Source organism: Gymnodraco acuticeps, unplaced genomic scaffold (assembly GCF_902827175.1).
Source record: "Gymnodraco acuticeps unplaced genomic scaffold, fGymAcu1.1, whole genome shotgun sequence".
Lineage (NCBI taxonomy): Eukaryota > Metazoa > Chordata > Actinopteri > Perciformes > Bathydraconidae > Gymnodraco > Gymnodraco acuticeps.
The window spans coordinates 1,378,102-1,400,009 of record NW_022989778.1 but is presented as its reverse complement, the minus strand read 5'-3'; the positions used below and the strand labels follow the sequence as shown (position 1 = coordinate 1,400,009).

Here is a 21,908-nt window from a genome sequence, read left to right as displayed (position 1 = left end):
GTTTATCAGCTGTGGAAATCTGAACACACATACAACTCCCAGGACTCATAACTGGAGACAGGTGATTTAATGGGGAAGGTTGATGAAGGGAGTTGATTTGTAATAGATAACTTGAGTAAATGCCAATTCATCCAAACATTAGTTAACCTGTTAAGCCCTGAGCCTGTTTTTCAGGTTTCAGGCTCTCAAAGCAAGGTTACATCTGTGAGTTGGGTGTAGAAGTGTCAGAATCAATATAGATGTTTTTATTTTAAAGTAAATTCAGATGGAACATAGTAAAAACATGTCAATTCTAATCTCCGCCTAAAAGAAACACATTACTTATAGTGAAAACCACCCTTGAATGATGGGATAGTAGACTAAAAGCTTTAGGAATCCAAACTATAACATATCATAAGTACCCTGTATCAAGATTGATGCAAAACAATGAAAAGGTTAGAGCAGAGGAGATATTAGATTGTATATATATAATATTATATACTCGGCAAACAATTTGATGTTGAGCAACATTTGATATTTCCACCTGTACTGAAAGCACTTTGTAAGTGTGGGTGTATTTGTTTTAAATATAACCTTTATACCAAGACAACCTTGTAGAGATAAAAAGTATTTGAAGGAGTCTCCTGGCCAAGGTACTGTAGGCAGTAAACACAGTGTCTTACTTGCTAGAAACATAAAAATGATAACATGACATGTCTAGCAAGGTCAGGAGTAAACAAAAATGCAATTATGAAATCATGAATAAAACTGCCAACAAGAAACAGATAAAGTTCCCCAGCAGTCTTTAATGTGTCTGGACAAATCTAGTAAGTGGACCTTGATAAGATTTCATAGTCAAACTTAAAAGATGTATATAAATTAGACCAATTTAATACAATAAAGGAATATGTCTGGACCCAAAGTCAGGTGTTGAATGAATATGGACCTAAATATTAAAAGTGAATCTGTTCCGTTTTTTCTGACTATGATCACACTATATTTCTTTTGTGCCGGAATTTGATCAAACCTTTCCACCTCTTGCAGAGCGCAGTACTCACAATGTTTGTTTTAGAGGAGAAGAGAGAACAATAGGGATAAGGACAAGGGGGAGGGGGGGGGAATATAAGAATTGAAGGGAGGGAATAAAGAGCAGAAAAAAAGTCAAAAGGTGAAAGGGGAGATGAGTGGGGAGAGGTGTGGGGCTATATTGAGTGAAATTGGGGGGAAATGAGAGCGGTAGGAGAGGAGTGGAGAGGAAAGGATAACAAGAGATGAGAGGAACAGAGAGGAGAGGATAATAGGGGGAAGAGATGAGAGGGCAGAGAGCAAAACAGCGCTGGAGAGAGGGAGACAGACAGAGAGGTGCTGGAGAGCAGCGGAGCAGGGTCAGGCTAATTTGAATTTTAATTCACTGTGTGCCAGAGGGCGAAGTGGGAGACAATTTACCACCTGAAAATGGAATTTCAATTTGAGGTCGGGGACAAATTGAACTGAGATGTAGCTACAACATGCCTCTCGCCGCGCACACGCACACATTTATACAGATACAAAAGGCACACTCACACACACAGACACACACACAGACACACGTCACACATACAATTCACAGATAGACTCACACATGAATATATATAACGGATTGACACATAATCAGGAAGCCATATATGCAACAGAGTGTAGCTAACACATACACTGTATGCAAAGACCTAATACAGTCACAAGAAACACACTCACACAGAAAGCAGACACACACATCCCTGCTACCTTTAGTATTTGATTATTTGTATTGATATGCATTTGTTTGAGCTTTGTGTTTTGTATGCCAAGTTCTGTGTAAGCTTGTAGGCAGCAGGATACAAACGTTGTCTGAGATCAGCAAATGATGCAGGGTTTTTCTTGTTTGTTCAATATTTATGAACCAATCAAAGATTTTATTGTAAAACTGTTTTGTAACGATACACCTTAGAGCCAACATCATGTTTTATGTATACTTTTGTGTTTTTCAATTTGCAGTCAGAGCCAGAGGCTTTGTTAGGAGTTAGCAGACTGCAAATAGTCATAATTTATTTTTGTGGTAGCTTTATTTTCTGGTCATCATTAAATGAATCACATATCACTAAAAGACAGGACGGCACTCGTGCTCAAGTTGATCCTAAGGTCTGGTTACCAAACATAAATACTAAATTGGAAAAATTGTTACTCAAATTGTAACCTTTTTATAGTTATTGTTGGAGCCAATTTTCTTTGGGTTGTGCACGGGGTTTGTCTAGGTGTGTGTGAACCAGTCATCATCCAATCTGCGCACCTGGGAGCACGGGAGGTAATTAGCCCATATATGTGGGCACAGGTGATCAGCTGGGATGAGAGGTGAGAGAGGAAGCCACACGTTTTTCAACCGTGTGGACCGTGATTGTTTGTGTCTGAGCGTGTGCGTGATCGTTATGTTTTAAACAAGATTTTAGATACGTGAGTCGTAAAATAACTTTTTAACCGTGGACAAATGAATAAAAGCATTACAAATTACATCATGGTGGACGTCATCCTTTTTGATGAGCGATCGCCGCTACAGTTATAAATAAGCTTTAGAACAAACCTACTTCATTCCTTCTGCCTAGAGAAAGAAAAACAGGGTGTTTTTTTGTATAATGAGAAATTCTGGAGGTGTGAGTACCTCTCAACATCCAACATGGCGTCTTTCCACTTTATTTCAGTCCTCTCTCTTTCTCATTGTGTCCCTTTCTCTCTCCTTCTATTTACCACCTTCTTTTTGCTCCATGCTTCCTTCTCATTTTCTTTTCCTCTCTTCTCTGTGACCATGTTCTCTTTCTGTCTAAAATCAACTCTCTCCGTCTTTTCAGTTTTGTCCTCTCCTTTTCCCACGTATCATTTATTTTCTTTGCAGCTCTACTCTTTCTCCCCTCTCCTTCATTTCACCTCTAAATCTCCCTCCTCTATCCTTCCATCCTTTGTCTCCGGTCCCCTTCTCTCTCCCCTGTCTCTGTGTCCCTCTCTAAAACATCCATTAGTCAGGGCCAAGTTGAGTTGATGGTGTTTTTAACCTCGCTTAACCTTTCTACACACACACACACACACACACACACACACACACACACACACACACACACACACACACACACACACACACACACACACACACACACACACACACACACACACACACACACACACACACACACACACACACACACACACACACACACACACACACACACACACACACACACACACACACACACACACACGCCCCACCTGCCAAAATAGTTAGTAAAAATAGATTTATGCGCCCAACAACCAGTGATGATGGATAAGCTAGAGGTAACCCTCTGTCCTTTCCCTCACACACACATCCATGTACACTCATAAACCCCTACATACACTTCCAGTTCTGCATTCATGTGAGCAACACCCTCCCCGATGAGATACACACACACACGCATTACGCTATTACACGCACGCACACATAAAAACATTGAAACAGGCACCCACACATACATGTATACACACACACACACACACACACACACACACACATACACACACGCACACACACATGAAATCATGTGCAAACAAAAATACTTATGCACCAAATACATGGTGTTTCCAGTAGAGATAAAAGAATAGATTTGTTTATCCATCAGTGATTAGGATGAAAGAGGGCTGTATCAGTTAAGGGACTTCGAGTGTGTGTGTGTGTGTGTATGTGTGTGTGTGTGTGTGTGTGTGTGTGTGTGTGTGTGTGTGTGTGTGTGTGTGTGTGTGTGTGTGTGTGTGTGTGTGTGTGTGTGTGTGCATTGAGTGAAAGTGTTTTTAGCCCTAAGACAATCTAATCAGCATAGTTGCCAACAAACTCAAATCTCATTAATATGCACTCATGCACTTAAAGAAGAAATGTGTGTGTGTGTGTGTTTGTGTGTGTGTCTGTGTGTCTGCGCTTGCGTGGTCAGCAAAAGCTGAGATAGCTACTGTATGTATATGTCAATGGAAGTTTGTGAGTGTGTTTTGGATAAAAGACAATCCAATCAGCCCAGTTGCCAAAACAGTCAAATCTCATTAATATGCACTTATGGAAACACCATCCACTTAGGGAGAGGGGTGCATTATTTGGGTGTGTGTGAGTGTGTGTGACCCACCTCTCCAGACTGTCTGCGTCTCCTCTTGGTGCTGAGGAGGTTTGAGTTGCGGGCCTGTGGTGGATCAATTATCAGAAAAAAAGATGAATTAACTATTTGTTTAACAAGTCCCTAAGATAAATAATAACAGTACACAACAGAGTCAGTCGGAATTAACAAAATCATTTGTTTACAGTACACAATTACACTTGTATAAAGAAACTATCATTCAATAAAGAATTTATACTGATTGTATTTAATTTATTAAAATTATGATGATTTTCATTTAAAAGAAATCTAATTGTGGCCCAAATAATTACAACAAAATCACAAAGTTGGTTCCAAAAACTTCCTAAAATTAGAAGGATAAAATGGACTAGTAACAAATTAAAATAAAGTGCTGTGATAATGAGAGTGAGTCACAGCTTGTAATTAATTAAAAAGGTGGGATCCCGACCTGCTTGATGACAGGTGAAGCCCCGCCCACAGCCAGCAGGATGGTCCCAGTGTCGGCCAGAGTGCTGAACGACAGGCTGATCTCCGTGCCGACCACCAGCGACAGGCCGCCCAGCTCCATGTAGCCCGGCTTAGAGAAGCTGACCGTGTACAGGTTCTACGAGACAGAGATTAAAGGTCCCCTGTTATACTGTTTTTCATCAATATATTATAGGTCTCAGATATATACAGAACATGTCTCTGAAGTGTTTGGCTCCAAATGCCAAACACATCATTGCAGCATTACCCATAATCCACTCTGTTTCAGCCCTGTTTCCAAAGTGCTGATTCTCAGTCTGTTACTTTAGATGAGATGCCCCTCTGAGAGAGATTTGGTTACAAAGAACACAATGGTGCTCTAGGAGGAGATTCAGGTGATAAGGTGGGGGGGGGCGGGGGTTACCTTGGTTGGTGATTGGCTAATGGTGACACAAGCCAAAAAAATCGTTATGACATCATAAAGTGGCCAAAATCTGGTCAGCTCATTTTCAGACTGGTTTTTATATAAATGGATCAGGACAAAAAGAGAGAGAATCTTTTTTCCTGAAACTTTCAGAATCTCTTCACGCAGAGGGGACGCATGTTGATGTAGAAAAGACACGATAAAGTGGGTTTTGCATAATAGGTGATAGTTTTAGTATTAGTAGATACATTGATTAGACCTAAACTTTACAGAGGATACAGAAGAAAAAGTAAAATGGTGTTTGAAAAGAAGTGAAGAAAGGTCAACCAAGTCAAGGCTTTACTCTTGAACCTTTAGACTCACGCTGCTTCACAAATCAAATACACCTTACTGCACTTCCTCTTTACTTTGACTGTGGTTTCAAATTGGAAATACTAACACAGAGACACCCACACAATCAGAAACTCTCATCCTTGTAGCGCAGCAGAGCCATTGGTGAGGGAAATAAAAAGACAGATAAGAGAAATAAAAAGACCTTCACTCTACATACACTCAACCCTGGGCCTTTATCACCCATGGCTGCATGTTTGTACAAATGAATGGCACTAGTGTTTAGAAATCCTTGTGAATTCCTTGTAAGCTTTTATATCTGCAATGTGGAGTCAGTGGTAGTGTTCATGAAGTGCATTGAGGTTCGAAGGATGTGCGTTCTTGTTAGGATTGTATAGATTCTAGATAGTTTGTTTGTTTACACGGAATAAACAAAACAAAAAATGTACTGAAATGGTTTCGTGCTTAGGCCATTTGTTTACTGTGTAGCAAAAACAACAACTTGTATCTCTACGATTTACAAAAATATACTAACTTTATACAGTATGTATACAAAGTGTGAACCACAGGTCAAACATATCATGGGCATAAAGACGTATATTTATGTTGCACATTTATTATCCATGGACGTGTTCACTCACCTTCTATATAAGGACATTATGAGGGGTTTACACACGCATGATAAATCACTAAAACAGCAGTATGCAACATTATAAGTAGACAATCTTAATACTATAATACAGAAAGGTTTTAGCAGATCTGTGCTATGCAAATCCACTCTGCAGATGGTTCATTTTACATATGTGACATACTCTACCAACTCCGTTCAAATATCAACTTTGAGAAACATTAACCTATTGCCTTCGTTTCCCGCCCTTACTTTGGTGTCCGCGGTCAAATTTGACCGGTCCTGTTTTAACTGCTATTACATTAACACAAAAACCATTAATCATCACCAAATGTCTTTTAACACCCTTTCAAACTGTACATATTGTATCAGACTCCTGGTATACATGAACAACTGCTGTAAATATACAAATAATAGACACTGAACATGTATTGCGTGTGCCAGGTTTGATCCATGTGGGGGGATGGGCACATAAGAGCGGGAAATGTGTCAAATTGTTCTGTGTGTGTGTGTGCCAGTTGTGATGGGGGGATTGGGCACATAAGGGGGGGGCACATCTAGAGTATATATATGTGTGTGTGTGTGTGTTTTATCTGATCCGGATGGTTACTAATTCCTTTCCTTTATGGCGGTCATTTTTGACCAGGAACACCATGGGTTTTACAAAGTTGACTAAATCATCCAAAATGCAATGAAAGTGCTGATCAGCAATTGTATATGTTCAAATGTCTACTGTGAAGGATATCATAAAGCCTGAATGCAATCAAATGTAAAACAAAAAAGTTATGATTGATGAAAGTAGTAAATCGGTCAGATTTGACCCGAAGACAACAGGAGGGTTAAAGGAATTTAATACTGTTTCCTTGATAAGTATAAAAGTGCAAGCAGACAGTAAAACCTCTGTAATATAATCTGAGTGTCTTGAGAGTTTAAATACACTGTAAAGCCATCAAAAAGTGGAAACTCCTACCTCTGCATTACATCCTTTGGTGACCCCGGTATAATCTGAGCTGCTGAGGAGACTGTACGGAGTCCTGGAGACTTCAATCTCCCGAAGACAGCCAGCATACCGCTTCAGAGTGACCTCTGACCTATAAAGAAATTATAATAATTTCAATAAAGAAGACATTTCAAACTCAGTGGAACTTCCTGTCTCTCAGCAGTGAAATGTAATGAGAAAAAGCAGGATTTCTGCAGCAGTGAAGCTATTGCATCATGTACTCAGAAGCAGAGTCGGGCGTCAACAACAAGAAGAGTTTGAACATGTCGTTTGTCCATATTAATAAAGCAGGATTTATTATATGAATCAGTTTTTGGGCAGCTGATTTGTGTGTATTGTCAGGTTTTGTCCATTTGGCCGTATTATTCAACAGTAAATGGACGAACAAATCCATTCTTTGACTGTGATCACCCTGAACATGTCCTAGCAGTATAACACCTTTGTAATTGTTTTCTGTGAATTAGGGCTTTATTTTTTGTAGCTCAGCAAGAAACTGTTACTTGCAGTGACACTTTGATTTGCATCTCAAATACATTTTGAATATGATTATGGAGATGGGGCCTGTAGGGCAGAGTCATAAATGTGAGGAATCCCACCTAAATGTTGCTGAACAGACAAACGTCAAATTCAGATTAATAAAGAAGCAAATAGAGAGAGTGATTTCCAGCCGCCGCGTGAAGGAGCCAAGATACACACAAACACACACACACACACACACACACACACACACACACACACACACACACACACACACACACACACACACACACACACACACACACACACCCACACCCACACCCACACCCACACCCACACACACACACACACACACACACACACACACACACACACACACACACACACACAGTCATTAGCATGGCTAGCCTCATGCAGAGGGAAATATACAATAAGTATTCACTACATGTCTGAATATAAGATGTATATATTCATTTATTTACCTGGCTGTCATGCTGTCAAGACAAAACATCATATTAAAACATTAGGACGCATTAGAAATACAGTTTCACCCAATGAATTGTCAAAACAAAACTCAACCTTCTTGCAAATAAATGATACAATGACAAGTAAAATGTGTAAAAACAGCTATAGATGTTCATTTAAATACTGATAAAGACTTTTGCATTCGCAGATGTTCCAAACTGTGAATTTAATATTACAGCAATAAAAAAATCTTACCTTGGGAGAAATGTTTTAAAAGGTCATAATTTGAATTACAAAGACTCATTTTCATTGTCTTCAAAAGATCCTGCTTTCCCTTTAAGAGGACAACAAATGACCCTATATGAAACATTTATACACATCATGACCTTTGCAATAAATACATCAAGTGCTGTGTATGCAAGTGTCTCAATGAGTGTGTTATAACTGTGTGTGTGTGTGTGTGTGTGTGTTTACCTATAGTTTCCAATGGTAGGCAGCCCTCCAAAGTAGATCTTCTGGTGTTCTTTGAGGTTCAGACCTGTCGCCGCGCCCTGAGACGTCGTCACTATTTTCTCCTCAGCACCGCTGTCGATGTCCACTACGGTCACCGTGGCTTTGAAAACAATTAAAAAGGAAAACATTTACAGAAAAGGCCGAGAAATGTACTTTCAAATTGTAAACCTATATATTGTTTTATTAACATTAAACTCAAGTTTTTTTGATGTTGCTTGTAATTGTTTTCTTTGCTGTGGAACCATATCTGTTGTGCATGCAAATGTTGACTGTTTATTCATTTGCATTGGTCTTTCTTGAAGAAAATAGATATTTATATTAATAGGACTACCTGTTCTTTAAAAAAAAAATAGATACAAAAGTATAGTTTGATGTTATCTAGGCTAATAATACTACACATTATTGGTTTTACACATTATATTTTAGGTTATCAGTTATCATTTATACTCTACATAATAATTAGCTTTTTCAGACTGTTGTTGTTGTGCTTACCTTGTTTCTTGTTCCGTGACATGGTGAGGGACTTCCAGTGTCCGTCGTTGTGCCGGCTGGCTGAGAGGGCGCTGCCGACTCCTGAGCCGAGGTCAAAGTTCACCTTCACCTTCCCCTCGGACAGCTCCAGAGACATGAAGTCCTTCTACAGTCACAGCAGAGGAAAAATGATTTTGACATTTAAAATCAATAACAGTCCAATAACAGCATTGTGCAGCAATAGGATAAACATTTGATTTAAAGTTTATCCTAGGGCTTAATATGTTTAATTACCCAGAAGGTTGAAAAGGTTTTTGAAACATGAATATGAGACAATTATAATTGGGTTTTGTAATATAAAATAGGAGCACATTCTGGGTACTGATCCTAAAAGAATTATTAATTTATGCAGCTACAATTTGACTTAACTTTGTAAATCTAGACAGTTATAGCACACGCTTACACCGACCGAAAACTAAAGTCTCTGGCCTCTGTGTGTTTGTTATTGTTTCTTGGAACTTTTGCTGTAAAAAATGAAGGTGACTTTTTGCATATTCTTAAGGATTCTACACTAGGATTGTTACGGCTGCTGCCTTCCTGGTCGTCTTAACTGTGTTAATCTGTGTTGTATGTAAATGAGCTGTGCGGTTGCCCTGACGTGATTGGCTGCCATCTCCTGGTCCGCCTCCTGAAGATTGTGATTAGAGCACGCCGGGCCCGACGCACTCCAATCGCAGCGCACAGCCGGCGCACACCTGCTGGAGATGACTACAAAGCCTGGGGACAATTATCACTCTGGAGGCTCTGACATGTGGACAGACGCCTCCCGCTACTTGCTCCTTAGCGAATTCTGTTAACTGTGGTTAAACTTGTGTGATTAGTAGTGTCTAGAGTAGCTTAGTTAGTGTTTGGAGTAGCTTAGGATTTTGTGACTGTTGCTTTTAGTTTAGCTGTGTTTTTGTACAGACTCTTTTTGTTAGTTGTACCACTTTTAAAGTGAGGTTTTGTTTCTTATTTAGTGTAATAGTGTTAATTTCCCTGTATGCAATTAGAGTCCTCCTTTTGTTGGTACTTTATTTAATTCTGCGCCCTTTTTGGCCGTTGTTTGTGCCAGGCTGCATGTCCTATTATTTTGTTACCCTGCTATCTAAAATAAACCCATTATACCAATTGCAACTGGTGTGTGTTGTTTTCCTCTACCCCTAGAGGGGGACGTAACAAGGATGGTACCTGTAAAATATGTATTACATGAGGAAAGAAAAGTTTGTCGCTGCCATCAGCCCTGACATTTACATTGGTCATAATCACTTTAGTTCCTTTCACTTAGTTTAACACATACCATATCTTCAGTAGCCAGATACATGAGCAGGGATTCGGAGGAAAATGTGCGGAACTTAAAGGTCACGCTGGAAACATTTGGGTTCCACCTGGTGGGACGTCCCACCGCGGCGTAGCCCTCCCCGTCCAGCTGAACCGTCCCCTCCACATCTGACCGCTGGGGGCTAAAGGAAGTAAAGATAACAAGTATTTCATTTTACTATCGCTCTTTTATAACCGTGTAACTGTCAAAGGAGTTTGAAATGTCACATACAATTAATTGCAAAGACGATGAAGTGGCCTGTTGAATATTTACAGATATCCCAAAAATAAAAGATAACTTTGTGATGAAATGTACCTGACGACACATCCTTTACAGTCTCCTTGTCTCTCTCTGTAGTTCCACAGTCCAATAGGTTTCCCGTCGAGGAAGGTCTCCCCCATGCAGCCTGTGAAGGTGTTTGTTCTCACTGCGTCCGCTTTCTGAAAAAGATAGGAGGAAAATTATGATTAACATTATTCATACAGAATGTCATTGAGCAGTCAAGTACATATCAAATCAAATATACCCCCCACCTCCACCCCAGCATGAAAAAAAAACGAATCAACGCAGACAAAGCAAACAAAAAGGCAAAATATATACAACACCTACAATATTGCTTTAGTGATTTTAGTAGCCCAGATTTCAGCAACACTCAAATCTATACACAATCATCTTAAAATAGTTAAATCCAGCTTGCGCTTCTCTACGTGTGTGATCAATGGCTGCCAGGCCTTATACAATCTATCAGTAGATCCCTTCAGAGTAGACCGGATCTTTTCTCGATGCAAACACTGCAACAGATCTCTTATCCAGTGAGTATGACGATTAACATGGTTTGACAGATTTCTTGGTGTTACACACAGAGAAAGAGAGCGACAGTTACCTTGACGGTGCCGAGTATCCCTCCGACAAACAGGTAGGCGTTCTGGTCCACGTCCAGGATGGTGAAGGTCGTGGGCGAGTTGGCGCTGGCGGGGGTCGGCATCATACCCGCCATGGAGCCCTCAAGAGGATAAACTGATATGGTGCCATTCAACCCATTACTGAGGACAGAGAGAATTAGAGGCAATGTGTTGGGAAAATACTGAATGTACTCTTCCAATATCAGAGTGATAACAAAGGCCCTACGTAGCTGTGTACGTAACAGGATGTAGGATTACCTATAGAAGCTCATGAGACACTGTGTTGAACATACAATAGCTATGTTCCAACGATTAAACATGATGATTCAGCCCCTAGGGAGATAGGCATATGACTGTCATGTTTATTGCTTACGTGGGCCTTAGCTAATCTGAACTAAACATTGTATACTGCTTTGAACCGGTATTCATCCATCTTGTGACTGTGTATATCAGCTTGTGAAGGACAATGTTCTGGGAACTAGTTGTACCAAATGCTCTGTATGTGACGACTACTTCCATTCTTGCAAGGATAATAAATACATGTTCCTGATTATTGAAGCTCAAGCCGGTGACGAGTAATATTTGTCTAACATAATGGGTTCCATGTTATTATGTTCCTGTATTTCCTCAGAGATATTCTCAGTGACTGAAGATGTTGCGGAGCCTCTTGGAATCAGTTTTATGAACTCTCGGTGATAAAGATGAATGATAGAAACACGTAGTGGAGCCGGGTCGTAGCAGGGAAACCTCTGAGCTGTAAAGTGAAATTAATCTCCCACCTTGGAGTTAGTTTTCAACGCAGAAACTGCATTTCTGTGTCGAGTAGGGAGACATTTTTAAGACTTATAGTCTGTATGCTCGCGTTGAAAAAACACATTTGGGAAATCTCTCAGATGTTAATACATAGTGCAGGTGGGATGTCCCCTTGGTGTGAGTGGTTCTCGTGTTGGATGGTCTGCTCCGTTTTGGCTTTCAGAGAGAGAAACTGGTTCCACTAGATCACACTGTATCTATGTAATGATGTGCCACACCGTCAAGGCCTCAGCTCTTGATCGCTCAAGTGAAACAACATGTTTTCTGCTGCAGCATGAATAAAAGGATGTCATGTGGTTGTTGGGTTACGTTTACTTGTATTTGTTGTTGATTGTTAGATTCGGCTGTAGTGAAGGTTAGGTGAATATATCTGCTGTTTCATGAAATATTTGATATCAAACATCATTCCTAGAACTTCAAAACATAAAGGTAGAAGCAAAGAAAAACAAAATATGCAACCTTTGTTTTATAAATGTATACGAAATCCTTCATGTTAAGAGAATATTGTACAGTATTTCACTGTTTCTATCTTAGGCTCTAAATACATTTATTTTCGAGAAGCAGAAAGCCACACATAATAATTAAGCAAAAGAACGGCTTAATGATCTAAAAATAATAAAGAAAAAGTAATACAATTAATACGTGTTGATACTGTAATGCTAAAGTGCATTTGATATTTTTATCTAAATTGAAATTTTTTGTTCAAACTTAAATTGAAAAATATATAAATAATACATTTTGAGATGTGCATTTTCTTGGGCTGAAGCCAACATCAGTGTTTGTTGGAAAGCCCTGTTTATGTGCCAGAGAAACAAAGCATGTGCATTTATTTGAGTGTGTGAGTGTGTGTGTGTGTGTGTGTGTGTGTGTGTGCAAACTTCTTACCGAGACGCCTCTATTCTGTGCCAGTTCCCATCGTGGATGGTGTGATGGGGATATTCGACCCTCCCCACACCCGAACCCACGTCCCAAAGGAAATATACCTTCCCCTTACGCATCTCCAAGGCGAGGAAATCAACCTGAGAAACACAGAAGACACTATGCTGAATGGACTGTATACAATCTGTTTACGATATGTTTTATTGTGCAACATGTCATGTCAACAAGGTTCTGAAAATAGAGGAAAAGGAAAGAGAAATCATGTAATTGAGGCTATGATTAATGCAGTCTCACAAGGCCACAGTGCAGTATACAGACTCACTGCATTTCTATTATGGCTGGGCTGGGTTTTATTGTACATATAAAAAATATATACTCCGTGAATTGTACTGTCACAAAGGAGAGTCTCACAAAAGGCAGTTTAAATATCCTGAGTGTATAAGTTCCTAGTATAGGTCAAGGCCCAAAGACATTGCATTGTGTAAAATCAGGAACATTACCATTTGAATGCAATGCAGTATACACAGAAGAACATTTCTCAACTAGTCCAACACTTTGTGAAGGTGGTTGGAGTAGAAATGTAACCAGAAATTGAATTGTGTTTGGAGGAAAAGACGGTTGGTAATCAGAAAACAGACAGTTTAGGGTTTAAGCCAAGCAAGATATGCATACTATATTCGATAAACTAACACATTAAAGAAACAGGAAAACCACCCATGTTCCTTTTCTTGCTAGTTGGTTAAGGGCTTTGTTGGGGTATCTTTTTTCTCCAAATCATGACGACATGTTTTTAGATAAAGGACCGAGTAGAAGAGGTGAAATTCTGACCCCTTTATTCACTGATGCCTGTGGTATAAAACATTGAAACCTTTCATTAAAATAATTGTATATCAGAGTCAACCAATGACAAAGTGTGTCCATAGCATTAACACAGCCTTATTTTTGTATTGTGTAGTAAAAAAGCAAGTGTTCAGTCCTTAGATGACGTCAACCAAGAGTTATGCAACACTGTTGGCAAATATACAAAATGATGATGATAAATAAGTATCTCAATGTACGACTTATAGCAAGGAACCTTATAGAGTATTTATGATGTAGGGCACATGTGTCAAACTCAAGGCCCGGGGGCCAAATCAGGCCTTTGGTGGATTTAATTTCGGCCCGCAGGATCATTTCTAATTACTATTAGATCTGGTCCTCCGGTATATTACACGCACACCTTCACTCCATCCTGAGGGTCTCCTCCGCTCAGAGCCTGAGCCCAAACATTGATGACCTTGCACCCAAGATGAGATGCCAAGTATCTGGCTTGAACTAGCATCACAGAGCAGCACACTGACTTTAATGGATGTTTCCTCCTGCACTTTCTTTCTTGAGACAACAGGGCATGTTTGTTTTTTTCTTTGAGGGAAATAGTTTTTTTGAAGCTGTTGTTGGCCTGTGGAAAAATGACTCTTAGCTGCAGATAGAGCCATAAGAAATTAATGCAACTGATTATTTAATGTTTAATATTGTTTTTATAGGCAATAATTTAAGCTTTGTTAGTTCCAGGTTTAATATTTAATAAGTTCATTTAGGTAAGGTCTTTAGGTACTAAAGCTTTTATGTGTGCTGCTCCTCTAGCTTGGAACACTATGCAAACAAAATTGAAACTGAGCATTTTGGTTCCCTTGCATCATTTTAAAGCTCGGATAGATGAAATGTTATAGATATCTGTCATTGTGAATGGGTTGCTAATGTATACCCCTGTAATTATGTTGTATGATGTCCTTTTTGTTTTCTGTGGTTCTTGAAAAAGAGATCGTTGATCTCAATGGGATTTTCACCTGGTTAAATAAAGGCTACAAACAAACAAACATTTCAATACGTTTTGCAATAAACATTGAACCAGTCCGGCCCTCGACTAGTACCGATTTTTTTATTTTGGCCCACTGTGTATTTGAGTTTGACACCCCTGATGTAGGGGATGGTGAATGTGTGAGCTGTAGAGCGACTTCGCCCTGCCTCGGTCTATTCTGAGGGTACAAAGGCTGGCATTTTCTCCATCTATCCCTATAAGTGGATTTTCACTGGATCTCGTTGTATTTTGATTAATGGTCGTATTACTTATGTATGAGCCAAAAAGAATTTGAGCATATGCTCTCATCCGAATTCTGTCTCTGAAGTACACACACACACACACACACACACACACACACACACACACACACACACACACACACACACACACACACACACAACACACACACACACACACACACACACACACACACACACACACACACACACACACACACACACACACACACACACACACACACACACACACACACACACACACACACACACACACACACACACACACACAGCATTATTATTCATATAGTATTATGCACAATTAGGGATTATTAGGGAGTGACATTCAAAGACACAAATGACACACATGTACACACACATAACTACACACACTTATCTTTCTAGTCTCTCCAGAGAAATAGCGATTATTCATTAGCACAGATCACAGGGCAGCATCGTTATTATTCAACTAGCATTACACACTATTAGTGAAATGGATAGCGCGCACACACACCACACACACACAGACAGAGCATTACTATTCATACTGAAACCTTCACTATTAGAGAAAAGTGACACACACAACACACACGTGCACGCACATTCAAGACTTCCCAGTCAGATGAAAGCAAAGCAGTGATTTCTCTGGGGAAATCAGGCTAAAGCAGATAGCAAAATAAACTTGTTAATTGCTGCTGCTCCGTTTGACACACACACATGCATAAACACACACATACCCACACATATGCACACTTAGGGATTATTAGTGGTACCTTTAAACAGCAGTGTGCTATGTTTATAGGGGTGTTAGTGAGTAAGTGTCAAGAAGTATTAATTATTCTCCTATTAGATAAATCGCTCTGGGAATGCTTGTAGGCTATGTGTGTGTGTGTGTGTGTGTGTGTGTGTGTGTGTGTGTGTGGGTATGTGAGGAATGTAAGTGTGTTTTTCTTTGTTTGCATGTATTCTTCTGTGTGTGTGTGTGTGTGTGTGTGTGTGTGTGTGTGTGTAATGTATGTGTTTGCACCTTTCCTTTCTGAACACAGGCATTATAAAGTATGATAAATGCTACACAATCTAGTGCCGCTCAACATTGTATTCAATATGATTAATGCTTTAATATGAAACATTAAAGCGTGGATTTGACTGGATTTGAATTTTTTTTGCAATAATATCAAAGCTATTTCAGGACAAAGTGACCATTTTTAACCACGAGACATTAGTAACCCAAACAGACTTTATGAGTGTGTGTTAATATGCGGCATCAGTATTAACACAATTCTGATTGATACCTCTCGGTCAGTACATACACGTACAATCACAGTTAAGTTTGATAATTGGGATCTATATTTGTGATTGTGAATCATCCATTGCTGTAGTTTTGATACACAGTATTTCCTTATTGACAATTCTACATATTTTTGCTCATATGTGCATTATACTCAGTATATGAACTTACATATTTGGCTGATCCCATGTAGAAGAGCAGGTTGTCGGGTGTGGTGGTTTTAACGTGGAGGATGATGGTGTTGTACCTCCCTTTCCTGATATCAGGGCGGTAACTACGGAGACAGTCACCACCTGATGACACTGACACTTTGATCTGGAAAGAGGAAGTACATTTTAGTTTGTTTTTATTCATATTTATTGACACCAACACATTAGAAAAATGGGCTACAGTTAGTCAGGTGTCTACATTTTTACTTGTCTGAGGTCTCAAACAAAGGCCTCATTGTTTAAGTTGGAAAGTTTGGCCTGAATCTTTTTTTATAATTTGGCATAACAACTTAATTTAACTTTCATATTTTTATTTTAGAACTTTTAAATGGACTATTTTATTTACATGACAGAGTTTACTTCAAATATCTGTATCAGTTTTCATATAAAGAAGCTTGTGTAATGGAAAGTGATTTGGAAAGAAATAATTGATTGACACACCTAAGTAAATTCACAGGTATTAAAATGTGATGCCTACATGTACTAACCGAGTTAGCTTGTTTCCTGGCTTGGTTGATCAGTTCTTTGATTTGAGAGATGTTACGCCTCAAGTTGTCCTGCAGCTTTTTGATTGGCTGCAGCTTCTCCAACAGCCTATCAGCTTCATCCTCTAAGTCCTTCACTTTAGCTCCTGCAGCGTGGACTGAGGGGAGAGAGAACAGCAGTGATACAGAGCAGTAGAGAAGCTGTTAAAGTCAACATTACACAGTGGATTATAGCTGAGACGGCATGGAGAGTTAGCATGTGAAGAGCCAGGAAAGGATGATAAATGATGGCAGCTGAAGAAATCACAGATATTACTCAAGAAATGTGGAGAAATATGGAAAAAGAACAATGGAGAAGCTAGCGAGAGCCGAACAATTAGTGTAGCTCAGCATTCAAAGGAACCTTTTTTACACCATTTGCTTTTATATATTAAAAAGCTTGAAGCTGAAAAAGACAGGAATTAAAAAAAGAATGACACATAAATGAAAATACACTGCCCCATGCTTTGCAGCGTGCAGAGCTCTCATGCTCGAGCACAGCAGAAAAGGCAGCATTAGAAGCAACTGCTGCTGTATAGCAATTAAAGATAGTGGTAAAACTATTGTGTGGTGCTCCAATCATGTTGTTGAAATCATTTTAAAATAGGATTCAGAATTATATCAGAAGGAAAAACAACAAATGCTTAGAAATGTTTGCTGGAATCGGTAATTACAACATGGTATTGGTGCACCACTTAGAATATAAAGTAAGCTTGGGTAATTGAAATATACATACTGATGGCTGTGGGGATTGAAAAAAGAGACAGAGAGAACAAATATGTCAGGATTTTGTGGAATTCATGAATTTACGAAGCTCTCAGACAATAATGTAGAAGCTCTAAAATAATCAAGATAAATCAGACATGATTTCAGAGTTTAGAGATCTTACGATTCAGTTTCAAGTTATTCATTTGTTTGCAGAACCTACATTTTTAAAAGGTACAACATGAAGTGAGTAAACAGGATACATACAAACCAATTTTGTCTCACAAAAGCAGTTCAATATCAAACATTCTTCAGGGCAATAGTAACACAGTAATAGATCTAACTCGCTATTTCTCACGGTAAATGTTTAATAACCCAACCAATAAGGAAGGGGCAGTGTTCCTCGAGGCTGAACAAGCTCACATAAGATGTTGTACTTTGTGTGAAGTTGTAAAATAGCCAATAGTGAGGAGCTTTACTGTTTTTATCCGGGTCCTGGATCATGTCATTGGCTGCTTTGACGGTGTCCTCCAGATCGCTGTAGTTACTCTGGAGGCCATGGAGTTGCAGGTTCAAATCCCCGAGGCGCTCCAGGACGTCGATGGCGGTGGCGTTAGCATCTGCTGCTACAGCCTTTGTGGCTGCTAGCTTAACTGCTGTGTCTGTAAAATGATGACATTTCATAATATAAGTATTAAGTGTGGGATGTACTAATGTATGCACACGAGACAATTACTTCAATGTTCTATCATTTGCCTAACACCATACACAAGACGTGAAACACTGTTGGCATGGGAGCTTGCAGTATAGATAGTAGATGGTTGCTTTCATTGCTTTTAAATTGTATAAGGTTTTGTTGTTTTTATTTTTGTTCATATCTTTATTTGTTTTGTGAGCTGCGCTGTGTTTGTATTTCTCTATACATCACTTTGGTCTGGAGGGTTTCAAGTGCTTTATAAATAAAGATCAGATAGCAGAATAAAGGAAGATTCATTTCAAAACAATCACCTATTTACCGCCTCAAAAGCAACTCTTTGCTCACCTTCTACACAATGTGTTCAGAACCATGTAGATGTCCAGCATGATTAACATTTTGATATTGATTCATGTGTTATTGATGTGATTGAATCTTGAAATCCATTGCAAAAGCTAATAATCATTGCTGAGCGCTAACCAAACTATCAGATTTGTTAGCAGTTTGTGGAAATCCAGTGGAAATCACACTAATAAGGATTCAGTTTCTTATGATCTGACATGTTACCGTATTGTGTTCACTCACAGGGATTTTAATGGGAATACAAATATGTTATATTGACCTACTGGTCATATCATTTACAATATGGAGTAGCTGCATTTAATGGTTTTCTGCGAGTTGATCCAAACGCAGCCGTGTGCATCACTGAAGTTCACCGCCCTCGCTCACTGCAGAGTATTTCTGTGTCTGAGAGTACCGACATGTGTCAAGTTGAGTTTACCAGAGCAGCTGACCTCCATCGACACAGTGATATTGATCCACTCTGCCTTTATCTCGCTCCCACGCACACACACACACACTGTGTATTTGTGCAGTCATACCATTGGGGATAGAGTTGAGCATTGCCATGGTTCCGTTGACAGCTTTCAGCAGGTCTTTGGCCATGTCTCTCGCTGCTTTCACTCTGCCCTTCAGCCCGGACACACCATCTTCATTCTCTACACACACACGCACACACACACACACACACACACACACACACACACACACACACACACACACACACACACACACACACACACACACACACCACACACACACACACACACACACACACACCACACACACACACACACACACACACACACACACACACACACACACACACACAACACACACACACACACACACACACACACACACACACACACACACACGTGTTATACAGCAGGGCTACCAGCATTTTTAATTAAGGTTGAAGTGAGATTTCATATAATCTTCATTAAACAATTTTTTTTATAAAACTACCAATATACCCACACTGTGTATACTACATTATTACACTGTTACTGCACTAGTGACTATGCAACTATGATTATCGTGTCTTATCATTATCACTTCATGCAATATCTTCTGGACAGACATAGATGTACTTACCTTTGACATCATTTTGAAGTTGTTTGGCTTCGTTCAGCAGTTTGTGGCTCTTCTGCAGGGATCGCTGAGCGGCTTCCTTCACTGGGACCTCTGGATCTAAAGCCTAGAGGCACAATTTAAAGAAGTACTTCAGTAAAAGTAGAAAGACTTTGGACCAAAAATATTCCATAACCAGTAAAAGTCCTGATCTGAACATGTAACTTAAGTAAAAGTACAAAAGTATTAGCATTACATATATTTAGAGTAGAAAAAGTACTCATTCTGCACAATGACCAATTTCAGAATAACATAAAATACAGATGTTTTGGCAGCTAAATGTACTTTGAGTATCAAAAGTAAAACTACTTATTATGCAGAATGGATCTTATACAGTATTATGTTATTATTATGGTTATTATATTATCCTGTTTTTATACATGTAAGAGCAATTTTAGTTTTCAATGTGGACCGAATTTAGAAATACTCTGCAGATTAGTAGTAAAGTACTGCATTATACCATATGAGCATATCATGTGTTTTCATGTGTACAAAGCAACTATGACTGTTAAAATACATGTAGAGGAGTAAAAAGTAAGATATTTGCCTCTGAAATGTAGTGGAGTGGAAGTATAAAGTAGCTTTACAAGGAAATACTCAAGTTTTGTACAAATATGTCTAAAACATTTACTAATCTAGTTACTTTCCACCACTGACTATAAGTACAACATCTGTAACTTTACATGCCTTCACTAAAAAAGCTTCCAGAATAATTAAGAGCACACGACACAGGAAGGTGCAGAAATCTGCATAACACCTTTCTGTAAGATCAAAGCTCCACTACTTTGCATTGCTAAATGATATTCTAAGAAATACATTCAGCAGTTTTAATTTCTCCTTTCATTCTTTCGCCACCTTCAACCCTTCTTTCTTTGCTTCTTTCAAAGTCTTTTTAGCCCTTTCTCCCTTTGCCATTTACCTCTTTTTTGTCCAAAAGAGGAAAGAAGACAGGTGTGAAATTAAATGAAAACGAGGGGTATGAGTAGAGTAGAAAAGAAAAAGGTAAAAAAGAAAAAATGATGAATAAATGAATTTGGATGCAAGAGAAAATAACCAGAGGGAAGTAAGACACTATTAAAGGCTAAAGGGAGAAACGAAAATCAATGGAGAGGAATGTAACCAAAACACAATGAAACATAAGCAGAATGAAGAAAAAGGTGTTTTAAACAAGAACAAGAACAGGGGGAAAATAATAGAAACAAATGCAGAAAAAAATGAATAAATTATGAAAATAAAAGAAGAAAAGAGATTGCAGGTGTGTGTGGTCATGATAATGAAAAAGCAAAAGGAGAAAAAGGAAATAAGCAGAGGGAAAGAGAAGTGCTTTGATCCCTCAACCATGACTAATGGAGAGCCCAAGCTTACATTACTGCATGCAACACACACACACACACACACACACACACACACACACACACACACACACACACACACACACACACACACACACACACACACACACACACACACACACACACACACACACACACACACACACACACACACACACACACACACACACACACACACACACACACACACACACAATCATCTTGTGCGCCGAGTTCACAGTCTGGAAACCTAGAATGCTTGTACTTGATATTTACGATATGCATGCAATATGTGAGGTGGATTACATTTAGTATACATATGCATGCACAGCACAGAGTGAACATTTTCAGTCTACAATCTCGCAATAAAGAGAGTATTGGTAGACATGGAAACGGAAAATGATCAGGCACACGATGTTTTTCTCATAATATATTGATAACAGAATAACAGAGAATGGGTCAATAGGGGTGTTTCTGTGTGTGTGTGTGTGTGTGTGTGTGTGTGTGTGTGGTGTGTGTGTGTGTGTGTGTGTGTGTGTGTGTGTGTGTGTGTGTGTGTGTGTGTGTGTGTGTGTTGGTTCCCACTCACCAGAGCCAGAGCCTCACTGGCACTCTGTTTGGCTGCCTTTGCATCTCTCTCCGCTGCATCAACGTTTGCTTTAATGTTGCTATAGGCCTTGAAGGCAGCTGTTGCATTGAAGGAGAGGTTTTTAGCTTCAGCCAAAATACTGTGACGAGAGAGAGGACATAAAAAGAGATACTG

General features: G+C 39.3%; 1 protein-coding gene across 1 annotated transcript in view; it reads right to left on the bottom strand.

The window, feature by feature from the left end:
* The window catches only part of LOC117548768 (laminin subunit alpha-2-like), a 200,447-nt gene that overhangs the window by 14,668 nt on the left and 163,871 nt on the right, over positions 1-21,908 (bottom strand). The window contains 17 exon segments of the mRNA XM_034220232.1: positions 4,131-4,184; positions 4,567-4,722; positions 6,936-7,056; positions 7,925-7,936; positions 8,382-8,520; positions 8,913-9,057; positions 10,231-10,393; positions 10,567-10,691; positions 11,135-11,294; positions 12,852-12,985; positions 16,381-16,524; positions 16,907-17,061; positions 17,679-17,684; positions 18,127-18,309; positions 19,223-19,339; positions 19,779-19,881; positions 21,735-21,873. Coding sequence (XP_034076123.1) covers positions 4,131-4,184; positions 4,567-4,722; positions 6,936-7,056; positions 7,925-7,936; positions 8,382-8,520; positions 8,913-9,057; positions 10,231-10,393; positions 10,567-10,691; positions 11,135-11,294; positions 12,852-12,985; positions 16,381-16,524; positions 16,907-17,061; positions 17,679-17,684; positions 18,127-18,309; positions 19,223-19,339; positions 19,779-19,881; positions 21,735-21,873 — 2,056 coding nt within the window.